The sequence below is a fragment of the Siniperca chuatsi genome, linkage group LG5 (assembly GCF_020085105.1).
Source record: "Siniperca chuatsi isolate FFG_IHB_CAS linkage group LG5, ASM2008510v1, whole genome shotgun sequence".
Taxonomy (NCBI): domain Eukaryota; kingdom Metazoa; phylum Chordata; class Actinopteri; order Centrarchiformes; family Sinipercidae; genus Siniperca; species Siniperca chuatsi.
In genome coordinates, this window is record NC_058046.1 from 29,660,130 (window position 1) to 29,673,989 (window position 13,860).

Genomic DNA, 13,860 nt, shown 5'->3' on the forward strand with positions numbered 1-13,860 from the left:
AACTCCCTCTCACTCACACACACACGCACATACGTTGTCGTATGTGGGCGTTGTGTGTGGAAAAAAGATTGACCATGCATGTGTGCTTCCTGTGCACTGACAAAGTTCAGAGGTTTGTGTTTGTATGTTTAACATTTTTGTATTTCTAAATATTAATCCCAAATGCACCATATGACATGATGTCAAGAAATGTAATATCTACAATAAACTACAATACTTTTTATTTTCTCTTATTATGTTTATTGTTATGCACCAAAATTCCAATACATTCCTTGTATGTGAAAACCTACTTGGCAACAAACCTGATTTTGATTCTGATTATTAATGTCAGAGTTTGGACAGTCCCTCAGGAATCAAAGGGAAGGTGCTTCTTTCTGAGTTGACACTTTCTTGCTCAATGGAAGCCTGATAGACTACAATGCTATGCAATTTTGAATAAGGCCACATTCAGACAGACTGATGAGTGCCGACGCAGAGTTGAACGATGTCAACCTTTGCCACGACGCAATCCAACGGCATCCAGCAAGGTGCTGCGTTTGCAAATACATGCAAATAACATGAATGTTTTATTTCTACTGTTTACCTGCCGATCGTCTCACTGAAAGATAAAATGACTGATGCGATCGCGATAACTTTCCAAAGCAGTAAAATCCTTCCTCATAGTATTATAAACTGCTGGGCAGTGTTTTGGTGTCTGATAACCCTTCAAACTCTTGGATTAATTACTCAAACCTGTGCCAGAAACAACACGCTTCCACCAACGCAACACCTTGCATGTTTTTAACGCAGGCCTGTTTTCAGCTGCAGCTTAAGGGAAGCTTTTGGATAATGGAAAAAGATGCTCTCTTGCTCTTACCACACTATTACTCTTTCCACCTACACTATTGGAAATAATGTTTAAGCATATTTTCTGTGGCATTAAAGGGCATTTTTTACAGTTGAAGTAAAACAGTGTTAAATGACAAATCACTGACTGAAGGAGATGAGCCTTGTTCCGACAAAGATGGCACACTAAAAAAAAAAGTTACCATCATGTAATTTTAGGAATACACTTAATATCACAACTTGAAGGTAAGATGATAAAATCATCATGAGGCAATGAAGAATGTTCTTCCAAAAAAAACAAAACACATGTATTTATTACTGTGACAAAAATGATTACTTTAAATGATGCACAGTAATTAATTAGCACCTATCAAACACCTTTGCTGTTTGCAGTCTTTCATAAATTGGTCATGAAAATAGAGGAAGCTCTTGTGAATTTGTCACAAGAAAATAATTATTAAATAGTTATATGTTGTTGTTTTTCTTTTCTTATATAATATTTATTTCCTGGTTCAAACACTCGGTTCTGAACAGTTGTGAATTGTGTTGTCACATACCGAAAAAGGTCTGAATATGGAAAACTGCTGGACTGCTGCGCTACGCAGGGCATTATTACTCTAATCACCAGAAGAGAAAACAGCAGCTTGTTGACCGCTGTGTATTGTTGAAAAATGTCAGGACTGATAAAGGAGAATCCCTGTGTGTGCCTCGAAAAATGTAAACACACACACACACACACACACAGGAAAAAAGTTTGTATCATTTACATTGTCTTCGTGATTTCACTTGTATCTAATAGAAAAGCCCCTTCCATCCTGGCATGTGGACTTGTGTGAGAAAAGTCTTAATAAACTATGGTAATTTATGTCTGATGTTTTACATCATTCCAGATGCTTTGCACAGTACATTACATACATATTGTACTTATACAGTATATAGATTTGGAAAAAATGCAACTATTATAATTTTTCCTGTACCTTCAAATTATCTCAAGATTTTTTGCGATCAAACAAATAATAATCAGTAAACTAGTAGCCTAACAATTAAAACTATCAGAAACTGAGCTGTAAATACGGTGCAGTTTTAATGTAACAAACGTACAGGACCTCAAGGGCCTCGAAGCCTGCAATAAAGCAGGAGTCTGGTCAGTCTGCGAAATATTATAACATGAGAGAAACAAGAGAGAGTGAGAGTGAAAGATGGACTGGCATGGCCGTAAAGTTCAGGGCTATAAATTAGAATCCTGCATCTTGTTTCTAAAGGTCTCCCAATGAATAAATACTAGGTAGGTCACATTTTCAGCCCAAATGCTGAGAGCACTAAAAGCTAACACGAGCATGTGGCTGCTGCATGTGTCTGTAAATGTGCGGTCAAGGCAAAAACAACTTCCATCTATAAAATGTGTGTGTGTTCTGTTGCACCCTCATTCACACATAAATGTGTGCCTGTGTGTAGGTATGCATGCAGTTCAGTGTGTCCGTGGCCATGTCCATCCTCCCCCACTTTGTCAGCTGTTGCTGAGCTCCGTAACCCGCAGGGTGAGAATCCTCTGCATGTGTGCGCGTTTGTGTCTGTGCTCGATGGAAGGAGACCATCCCAAATGTTCCTGTGTTAGTAAGCAGTTAGGAGCGGTCATGCTGTGGATATCACACCCAATATTTGCTGTTTTTTAAGATCCGTTCTGTAGTCTTCCCTTTCACTCTTTGTTTTAACTACACTGAACCCCTGTCTTCTGTATTGAACAGCAAATAAGTAAAATAAAGTGAGTGTCATCATTTCAGCATTTTTGATTTAGAATACAAATCTCTGGACCACAGCTGCAATTTAGGCAGTGTCATTTATCCCTGGATTCTTCATACATTATTTACTTCCTTGCAGTCATGTATACATTACAGGTGCAAACACAGCTAAACCTTTTTTTTTTTTTTTTTTTTTTTTTTAATTGTAAGACGTCACATATCCTAGTATTTTATACAAAAAGCACTCTTTATGCACACTTTGTGTATAAGCAGTGTTTCTGTGTACGTGTGTAATCCGCTGTAAGACATAGTTTGTTTATGGTTCTCTTGCCAACTAGTGTTACCCCACTTTACAGCATTCTTAAAAGATGAACTGAATAATAAGGTGTACAGATCAAATGCACCATGGGACTTAAAATAATCTGCTCTTGTTTTTCACTCTGGTTCACTCTGATAAAAGTGATGGTGCAGGAGACAATAAAATAGACATTAACCAGTTTTGTGAATTTTCAGGAAGGTATTTTCTGAACTGATAAATTGCTGTATTACCAGTTCTTACTGTCTTTTTGTAGCATTTGCGATGTAATTGAAATGAAAAGTGAATAATTATTCATTTATTATTATTAATTGTGAATAAAAGCAACTGCTACAAATGCATTGCTTGAAGTCAAAACACATCAGCTTTTTTAGGATTATCTTCTGTGTATGTATGTATCCACAATAACAGCAATTTCTATTACCACTACAACTACTGCTCTAATCCATCACTATCAATACTGCTACTAATTATAATTATGGAAACATTACAAATTCACTGTTATAGTGATTTAAATTAGGCTATACCATATTATATTGTCATTTTGCTCATTAAGCAAGCAATCAAACTATACTTTGACACATTAAAGACATCTTTTCCTCCTTTTTGTTTTTTATATGCCTAATTAGAGTGGCACAAAGGTGTAAAGTCGTCAGTGTGCCACTGTGAAATTACTTGTTGTAATACTATATAATATAATAAATAAATAATATACTAATAAAGACCCGCTGACTCAAAGTAAAGAATTACATGAGGGCTGCAGAGAAAATCAAAATGATGACTTAATTATGATCTCTAGTTGATGATCATCATATGGCAAGCATTTTTTCAAAAAAGAGCATTCATTTGTGCTTCCTTTCCAGTCACTACTCATTGTACTACTCATACATCAGTGTGCATTGAATCTTATGACATAACATGTAAGAATTTATGTCAGGGTGAAAATGTGTGTAAACTGAGTGTGCGTAAGAAGTTTTAACTTCTAATACTGAATAGCTCTGACTTAAGGGTATTTAAAAGAAAGGGGTGCAGTGCTGTTTCGGCATTAACCTAAAAGCAACAGTAGTAAAACAGTTGTGAACCAGAGAGTGAAGTTATAACACAACAGCATCCTGTGAAACTGTCATGAGGGTTTACTATGACACTGCTGGTTTGAGTCTGACTATTCTGAGGTATAAATCAGGACCAAAGATAAAAGCATCTCCATACACAAACCACCAACTCAGGGGATGCTTTTAAGAATATCATAAAACAAGTCATACTGTTTTAAACGCAACACATTTCTTTTGTTATGTTGTTCTTTCAGCTCAAGATCTCTAAACACCTCTATAATGACGTACTCGATGTTGAATGAGGCTATCTTGAAAATACAGGGATCAATACAATAAAATAAACATCTAACAGCCAGAGAGGAGGAGGAGGTGGGAAGAAAAAAAATCAATGAAGATCACAATAAATATAACTATGACTTTTTTACCTAGCTTGGTGAGAGAAACTGATGGTTGTATGGGCATGTGTAAACACTGGATATTTATTACAACTGTAGAAGGTTGTATGCTCAATGCAGGGCTGTTTTGTGTGTGTGTGTGTGTGTGTGTGTGTGTGTGTGTGTGTGTGTGTGTGCGTGTGTGTGCATCAAGGCTCATTCGTTGATTGATCTGGTTGTCAGTCAGTGCAACAGGAGCTTTTGTTATGTAGTTGTTTGTAAAATGATTGACAAGAAAACGGGTGGGAGGGCAGATGGAGTGGGGAGGGTGGGTGAGGCAGGCCAGGGTCCTCCAATTTAAAAATAAAGTACAATACATTAAAGAAAAGAGGTAACATAAGAGCAAACCAAGAGACAAGTCGTACAGGCGGACATCAGATCAGCAACTGACAGGAACGTCACGAACAGACGAGACGGAGGAGGAAGGAAGGAAGGAAGGCAGGAGAAAAGGGACGGAGGAAGGAAAGGAAGCAGGCAAAGGTTGTGGGGGAGGTGAGGGGGGTGAGGGATGCAGATGGTCCTCTACATATACTAACCTTCAGGTCCCTGTGCACTATGTCATGTTGGTGAATGTGATGGACACTGTCTAGAATCTGATGGATACAGTGACTGTGAAGACAAAACAGAGAGAGGAGGGACAGTGGGGGTGGAGGGGAGTGAAAGGAGGGATGGAGATGGATTGATCAAGGGGATGTACAGAGAGAGGAATTAAGGTGGATAAATGCGGGGGGGTGAAGGAGAAGAAAGAGGATGCCGGGTGAACAGAGTGATGTGTAGGGCCAATCGGAGATGAATAAGACAAAATTGAAGATGAGAAAATGGCAGGTTAGATTAGAGGAGGCCAAATGACAGAGATGTCAAAAGAAATGAGGAGGAGGAGATGACGGATAACGGGCGAAAGACAAGAGAGAGGTGAAGGAGAGGGAGATTGATGCAGATAGAGATGTTGGAAGGGGAGTGATGGGTGAATGTGGGTGGAGGAGACAAAAACGTTTCGTTTTGCTTTTTTTTTAAACATGATGAGACAAGAGCAGCCACAGGAGAACAATCTGCCAGACAAAAATTACAACAACACCGACAAAGGAGAGGAGAAGTGAGGAGAGGAAACCAAAAGAAAAAAAGGTGACAGATAGTGAAAGAGAAGATAGGAAGCTTTTGAAGAGCAAAAAGAGATAATAATACCAGAAATAGAACACTTATGTATCGGATGAAACTGAATCATAGAAGACTGGTGGGCAGTTGCCAGGTTATTTTCCCATCTCTAAAAGGAAAACACTGTGTGTGCACTGCAGGAGATACATGTACCTACATCACATTTTGTGTGTGTACATTTAAATCTGTGTGTATGTAGGCTTGGTGCAATGAGAGAGTGTAATGTGCAGAATATATGACTAATTGCAGGCACAAAGAGGCAGGCAGCCTGCAGGATCCACACCCACACAGTGTCTAGTGAGTGGGAGGACTGAGAGAGAGAATGAGAGAGATATATGTGCATTCTTGCTCATAAACACACACACACGTCTATACAGACAAATCTAAAAAAAACAACAACACATGACTTTCTACTGACTGCATTCATTTCCTGATCTTAAACCGTAATCTGTAACCAAACATACATGAACCTAATTCTACTATTAAGTTTTATATATTTCATAACAGAAAAGTAAGAAGAACAAAAGTAAACACCCAGCATCAGTGATGGCTGCAACATACTTATACTAAACTTTTAACCAGAGAGGGCAGTGAAACAATGCTTTTTACCCTTGTATTCAGTTACTCTCTAATCTTAGATCTTAGAAGTTCTTGTCCTGAACTAATTTTAATGGTATCTAACATTAACCTGACTTTTAACCCATAGGTAAGAAACCCAAAGTAAGAGCCCTGTGCACTGAAGGAGTAAAGTAAGCACCTGTGAAGAATCACCTTTACATAACTGACCAGATGGTTCACCAAATGCATCGTCAACAAATGACAGTGAAGCTTAAGTAAGTACATCATCGCTAACAAATTATGCAGACCTTTGTGCCTCCCTAAGATGGATGACTCAAACTGGTAATGATACATTACAGGAAAGCATAGATGGGGGTGTACAAGACAGACAAAACCTTTGCTAGTTTGGTTCATCTTTTTCATTGTGCAGGGGTCACACAGTTATCAGTATTCATCATAAGTGATATCATTGTCCACTCCCCATTTTGTGTTTTATTCTTCCAGAAAGCTCATGCCTCAGACTTAGTCAGATAAGAGGCTAAGATCCACAGAGAATAACACACTTTACTGCTTCATTTCTTTACAGTGACCAGTCCTACGTTCAGTTATTCACACTTCCTTGTCCTGCAGTGTGAGCTGACTTTTGCTCATTGATATAAAGTGAAAATGATGGGAAACTTTACTGTATGCATGCATGGACACATGACTTGACCTGTCAGTGACCCGGCATTTAGAAATAGGAAAGCATCTCCATCCCACTTGTCCATTTGTGTGTGCCTTGAATATCTCCCTGTCCAAAACCATTATGTCATTCCAAAGGATTCGTCTGTTGATGAACTCCTGGTGAGGCAAATAAGGAAAAAAGTGCAGCCTTCGTCACACTTGCCAAAAAATGTGACTTGCTCAGCATTTCAGCTACAATGTCCCACTGTTTTCTGCAGGGAAGTAAAGAGATACTGGGAGGAAAATCAAATACAGAGCCAGTCTGTATGTCAAGAGAGGGCACCTTCTCTCCCTCTCAAATGCCTGTGTATACTAAAATACACACTGTATTGAAATAAAGTATGTCCAAGCTTGTGTTGCAATACTTGCAAAACAGAATCAGAATGGGAAAAATTAATGTTTCCTGCCATGTTTTCAGTGCTGTGTAACAACAGAAATAAATGTATTAGGATGTAAAAACAACAAGACAATCTTGTAAAATAGTTCACCATGGAAACTCAAGCATAAACTATCCATGGCAGCATCTTGTAGCTAAAGACTCAGATATTTTTCTCAGGGGACAAAACCATCGCTGTGTGAATATTAGCCTCCGGTGTACAGAAGCATAGGAAGCTCATGTTTCTCTGTGTTTGCTGAATGTGTATGTAAGCAATGGTTTGCTAACAATTTAGCCAAAACAATTTAATAAATCGACAGTGCTGTGTTTCTGGGACATTGTTTTTTAGTCTGTTTGCTCCCTAGTGAGGAAAAATTCCTTGATACAGCTTTAGGTGTAATTTACTTCCAAGTTCTACTCATAATGGCCTCCATCCAATCAAACACTACTGAAGAGAAACTCTGATAGATTCTGACGGGGCGACAAGGTGTGATGAAGCACAGTTTTGGGGTCTGTGTGACTGTGTGTGTGTGTGTGTGAGACTAATTATCGTAGCTAATTAAAGTCCCACTTCTTGCTGGTCTCCAAGGGAGTGAGGGTGGGAGGGACTGGCCTGGATAACCTGTGTGTGTGTGTGTGTGTGTGTGTGTGTGTGTGTGTGCATGAGCCAGGGATGAGTACTGCAAGGGTTACAAGGTGGGTGGGAAAGACAGCAATCACTAGGGGTTTAGATAAGCAGTTATTAGTACTGTAGATTAAGGTAGGTACATGGAATTCAGCTTACACACACACACACACACACACACAAAGAATAAAGTACATTTCCACATTTACCAAACAGAAAACAAAACCAGTAAACGAGCTGGATACAATTAATAGTCCATCAAGCATGCACGTATTGTGCATCACTTCAGCCTTTGTTAGCTGGCAAAAAGGACTGGACCAAAGCCAAAAGAGAAGTTCCTCAGCATCAAACATAAGTAGAAATTTGCTGGCAGCTGTTGGAGACTGCTAAATATGCAGTTTTGACAAAATAACTGTCCTCCTTAGCAGCGCACAGGAGATGAACAGGCAAAATACCAGATAATTAGCAAACTGAAATCCTTCACCTTAAGGACAAAATAATGACCGCCTTGTAAAATCCACAAACAGAATACACCAGCCTATTTTTGACATCGCCACTTATGGTTTGAGCGACTAACCCAGACACAGCTGAAAGTTTATCTGCCAGTGTAAAAGGGCAAAAAATCTGTTGCAGCTTTGCAGGTCCAAGGTGCAGGAAAGCAAAAAGATACAGCACTCTTGAATATTGATGGCGGTGCTTTAATATCAAAAACTATCAAGTTTCAACTGCAAATAGCCTTTGTACTGCTTACAGTGAAAATAAGACAGATGAGTATGCTTACATGAGAATCTCATATGTTGGCCTCAACTTGGCTGGACGAGACAGTATATGGAACTTTATGTTTTGATTTCACAGTTTAAAGGGGCACATAATACAGACTTTTAAAATTATTTTTTGCAATATGTGCATTCAGTAAGTGAGACAATGATCACTTTTTAAATTATGGGAACTGTCTATTGATACTGAGGCCAGTATGATATAAAGATCATCATCACTGGTGTGAAACTCACACACACACACACACACACACACACACACACACACACACACACACAGACAGACACTTTCTCTCTGATTTAGGTATAAAATGTGTTTGCGTGTGTAAATGAGTCTACTTCTGCAACGCTGTAGGGTGTCAGGCTGTCAGCTTGTTTTTTTTTCTTTAACAGTCATCCTTCAGAACGGAGATTTAGTGACTGAAAGTCAGATTTCTATATTCTCTTTGCCTCAGATATGCTGTCACCATCTCTTAATACATTAAAGGGGGGTTTTCTAGTTGTAACTACATATTTTGACATTTCATGCAGATTATATTTAAAAACTAACACAATGTTATTGAATAAGTTGCATTAAGCTCAAGCTTTGTTTGGGAAGAGATTTCCCACATATTGTACAATCATAATTGATTGATTTTTGCACTGTTTGTGCAAAAATACATTTGATTATGTTAGCGGTTAAAAACCAAGCAGAGAGCTGTAGATGCACTTCAAATAGCAAAAAGAGCAAAAAGCTTTCTGGTAGCTGCAAATAGGTTTAAAAGGACATGAGAGCTTTCAAGTTTAATTTTTGTGCCCTCATACACACATTGTTTTATATTTTCTAGAAGCCAGGATTTGTATGTTTGCATTACACAGAACAAATTACAGACTACTGTGGAATATGACCTTTTCACTGTGAGTGACATGTGTGCCTATATGCCACCCGTTGTTGCTGCATGGCAGCAGCAGCTGTCATCAAATCAAACCAAGATTTTGCTGAATACTTTGTTAAAACTAGATCAAAAATAATTCTAGACCTATTGCAGAGCAATAATGAAACCATAATGTATATCCAATCCACCCTATGAGCTAACCAGACACTCTATGACTATAAGAAATAGGCCATATTGCTTGATTTAATTGGTGATGGAGCTTACTGCACTGACTAAAAGCTGAGCTGTGAGCCAAAGCTTGCCTCTCTTGCCCCCACTAGAATTGTTTTTAGACTACTTGTACACAATTAAAATTGTTTCATTGAAACGTCACCTGGGGTTACACGGTGGCTCAGTGGTTAGCACTTGGGATTGAACCTGACCCAGCAATGCAGCACTGAATGGGATACAGGGGTACAGAAAATAGATGGATAATATGAATGAAAACCTTTGCATTCTATCTGATTCATTCTGTCAATCTGAAAAAAAGTAATGATGTGAATCATATAGAACAAATAAATGCATTTATAAGGTGAGCAAGAGTGGTGCCTCTTATTTATATTTAATGGAACAGACTAATAAGACTAATTGGATTTTGAGGACTTCATTACCCAGCAATCAAGTAATGTGATGTCAGTAAACTGTGCACTACAGCTCTCATTTACAAACCTGGTCTGGGATTACTTTCTACCCAAGGATATGAAAGAGACATTTTTCCATAAATGCAGATTTTTTCATGACCACATGAAGTCATCTGGACAAAACCAGAAAATCTCATTTTCTAGTTAAGGAAACTGAAACTAAAAATAATTCTTTCATCAAATGTAACATAGTGGACATTTAAGACTTGAAGCATTCTGAATGAATGTATGAATGTAATACAAACTGGTTACAAAGCCAGTTAGATTAGATAACACTTTGCTCAAATTACCCGACTTCACTGTTCTCAAGCTACAAGTCAAACGGTTTTAGAGTAGAGACTAGGGCTGAAGACATAATACAATATAGTATTATGTCTTATGTCTTATAGTCTGATATACAATATCAGACTATTCAGTTTCACTTTTACTGTTGCTGAATGGACTAACACCCACACCACAACTGTCATTTTCAAGTATCTCTCTCACTCTTCTCTCAGCCTATTGTCTGCCCACCCCCCCACTACTCCATTTCCTCTTCCGCCATTGGTTAAAGTGAACTGTGTGTGTCGATGAGTCAGCACGAGTGGTGGGAGTGAGATATAAAACAACATGGGTTGTGGTGGGGGGTGAAAAAGAAAGTGAAGAAGAGGGCTGAATGAAAATTAAGAAAAAAAAACACAGAGAAGGTGAGACTGTCCACATTCACAGAAACACTACAGGTGGGCAGGGCCATTTGTTTTGTTCTGCTTACATACTTGTTTTTATCTCTCCCACTGTTTGACTAAGGGAAACCACAGGGAAAAATGAAGGGGGCAACATAACAGTATAGAGGTGTACCCTGGACCACCTGCACCAGTCAAGCTAATTGGATCATTTAAGGCCAATAAGAGTTTGTTGGTATCATTACAAATTTCAGCGACCTTCTATGTGACAAACAATGCAGTTTTTACTGTTATTAGCAAGGTAATTGTTAGGTCCTGAGGTTCAGAGTGTCCTGTGTCATGGTCTAATTATGTTTTAGAGACTATTTTACTGCCACATTATACATGTTGGGGGAAAACCACTAATATGTAAAATATTTTGAGAACACATTTTAAGATGTATCAACAAAAACTATTTTTTCCTTGTGTTAAGTGCTTTTTGCTGTGGTATGTTTTCCACTTTGCAGAAATCACTTTTCCATTTATTACAAACAGAGCATTGCTAGTAGCTTAATTTTTACTACCAGATATTAGATGCAGTCACAAAAAGCTGTGCTGCACTTTGAAATTGAACTATTTTACTTAAATTGGCCACTGTATTGTCCAAAATAGACTAAGCAACTACATCCACTGCACTTGTAACATTTGAAAACCTGAAAAGTGGCTTTTGAAAAATCTGATTTGGCCTGGAAAACCCATATAGGGCAAGACCTTGGATTGGACATAAAGGTCGCTCCTGTGTCAGTGTCAGAGGTGAAGTACTGTGGCATTGATGTAAAGGATAAAGTAAAGGACAGAGGAGGAATAGTGAAAATGAAGAAGGAGGAAAAGAAGAAAAGAGCAAAGAAAAAATAGTAATATGGCAATGAAAATAGGAGGTAAACTTAGAAGTTAAGTTAACAGAAAGAGAGAAATGAGAACAACTAGAACTAGAGAAGAGAAAAAGCAATAGAAACAAAAGCGAGGACAGTAAAAACTAACAAGAAAAAAAGTCAAGAGAAAAAAATAGCAAAGAATGAGAAAACATGCACAGAAGGAACGTGAGGAGCAGAAAACAGGAAAAGAGAGCAGAGCAGAAAGTAAAAGTAAACACGAAAGTGAGAAGAACAGGAGCGAACAGTAGAAAAGAGAGTAAAGCAGAGGAAAAATATGTAAAACTAAGAAACAACAGACGAGAGAAGACAGCAGAAGACACAGACCATTTAAGGACAAGGAGAAGCCCTTTCACACATACAGGAGTGAAGGCTGTATTCCTACCTGGCATCGGCCTCGCTGTAATACTCTCTGGCTACGATGTCCTCAAACAGCTCACCTCCAGTCACCCTGCAAGTGTGCGCGCACACACACACACACACACAAACAGAAACACACTTATTAAAATTAGGATGCTTGGATTGGAGGAGGTGGTGGGGGGGCTATGAAGGCTATAAATCAAGGATTCCTATTTCATTTCTTGTTTCCTACAGTTCCCCCCCTTTCCCCAATCCTCCCCCTTCCCACACTGTTACCATGGAAACTAGAGGAATTGCCAAGAGATGGATGTGGAGGGTGTGGGTGGTGGTGGTCGGGGGGTGGGGTAATATAGAGAGAGAGTTATGTAATTGTATATGTAGGCAGGAGTGGGGAAAGAGAGGAGGATGACTTACAAGTCAAACAGGAGGTAGTGGAAGCCCTCCTCTGATATACTGTCATGAAGACGAACTGGAGGAGAAAGATAAACAGATTAGGAGATAAATGTCTGCTTTTCAGTATATTTGTCGTTATTTTATTGTATTTTATTATTAATTCCTTGTCTGAGTATAATTGGAACCTAAAAACTATTTGTTTTTTGAACATGCATTTCTGAATAACACAGGGTAACACTGCTGCATTTCAACTAGGAGAATAAAAAAAAGGAAATACAGAGATAAAGAGGGAGTTACAGCGTGTGTGTGGGGTAGAAACCACAGGGAGTCATAATAATTGGGTCTTACATCATATATATTTACAGTACGGTAGGGGGTTCTGGCAATACTTACTTAACAGAAATAGATGGATATTAGGTTACACTTGTATATTACAGTACTGTATATTGCTACTATTATATTTTGTCTGATAATCAGTAGTAGTCTTTTGTATTAAGTTGTAATAAATGGGTTTACATTTTTAGTTAATACTAACAAATTGATTTCACTTTACAAAAAGTAGTACAAATGTGATTTATTTTGTGATAAGATGTAATAAATAGATGTTATGCAAAATCAAAACAATAACATAGGTCTTGGAAGTAGGTGGTAATAGATTAGATTAGATTAGAATAGTTCTATTATTTAATCAGACAGATGTTAGTGGTAAGAAGAGCAAAAATAGAAAGACATGTCCTCACCGATGTTGGGGTGTTTCAACAAGCGACAAATCCGAGCCTCTCGCTCCAGCTTCTGGTGATCTGAAGGGCAACGGAGATAGAAAGAGAAAAAGAGAGAGAGATAATGAGGAGTTATTCTTAAAATCTGACTGCAAATACACTATCTCATTATGACCTGATATTGTAGCAGCCCGCTTGAGACAATCAGGTTAAATGTGAAAATGTCAAAACACTGCGGTGAGGAATGTCATTTCGAAGTTTTATAAAAATCCACTCTGTCTGAGATATGACACACACACATTGCCAAATGAACTACAGTATGTAGATCCACCCAATGGGCGTAAATCTGAAAAATCTTAAATATAATAATGACATGAGTTGTTTCTTCAGGCTTTGACAAGATCATTGGTGCTTCCCTGATGGATGGATAGATTAACAACAATCAAAAAGGTAAGGCAGTCCTTCAATCCATACATTGAAATGAGGGTTGGATGTTAACGTTGGGGCAGAAATCAACACATGGATGTACAATGTGAGGCACAGTGCAAATGTTTGCCAGTTTGTGTGCTTCTTCTTCCTATCGCCAAGCCATCGTTGTGCCATTTCAATCTACAGCAAAAGAAATAATAATATTTCCCCAAACCCGGACCCAGTTTTATTAAGGCACGACAACTAATAACTTTA

General features: G+C 38.3%; 1 protein-coding gene across 50 annotated transcripts in view; it reads right to left on the reverse strand.

The window, feature by feature from the left end:
- The window catches only part of camk2b1 (calcium/calmodulin-dependent protein kinase (CaM kinase) II beta 1), a 74,191-nt gene that overhangs the window by 44,612 nt on the left and 15,719 nt on the right, over positions 1–13,860 (reverse strand). For 46 of the 50 annotated variants that reach the window (XM_044197657.1, XM_044197659.1, XM_044197662.1 and 43 more), the window contains exons 3-5: positions 13,198–13,257; positions 12,479–12,533; positions 12,090–12,155 (exon numbers count right to left, since the gene is read on the reverse strand). In XM_044197657.1, coding sequence (XP_044053592.1) covers positions 12,090–12,155; positions 12,479–12,533; positions 13,198–13,257 — 181 coding nt within the window. Of the gene's footprint in view, positions 1–4,902; positions 4,976–12,089; positions 12,156–12,478; positions 12,534–13,197; positions 13,258–13,860 lie in introns of all 50 variants that reach the window. The other 4 variants (XM_044197658.1, XM_044197670.1, XM_044197708.1 and 1 more) reach the window with 1 other exon arrangement.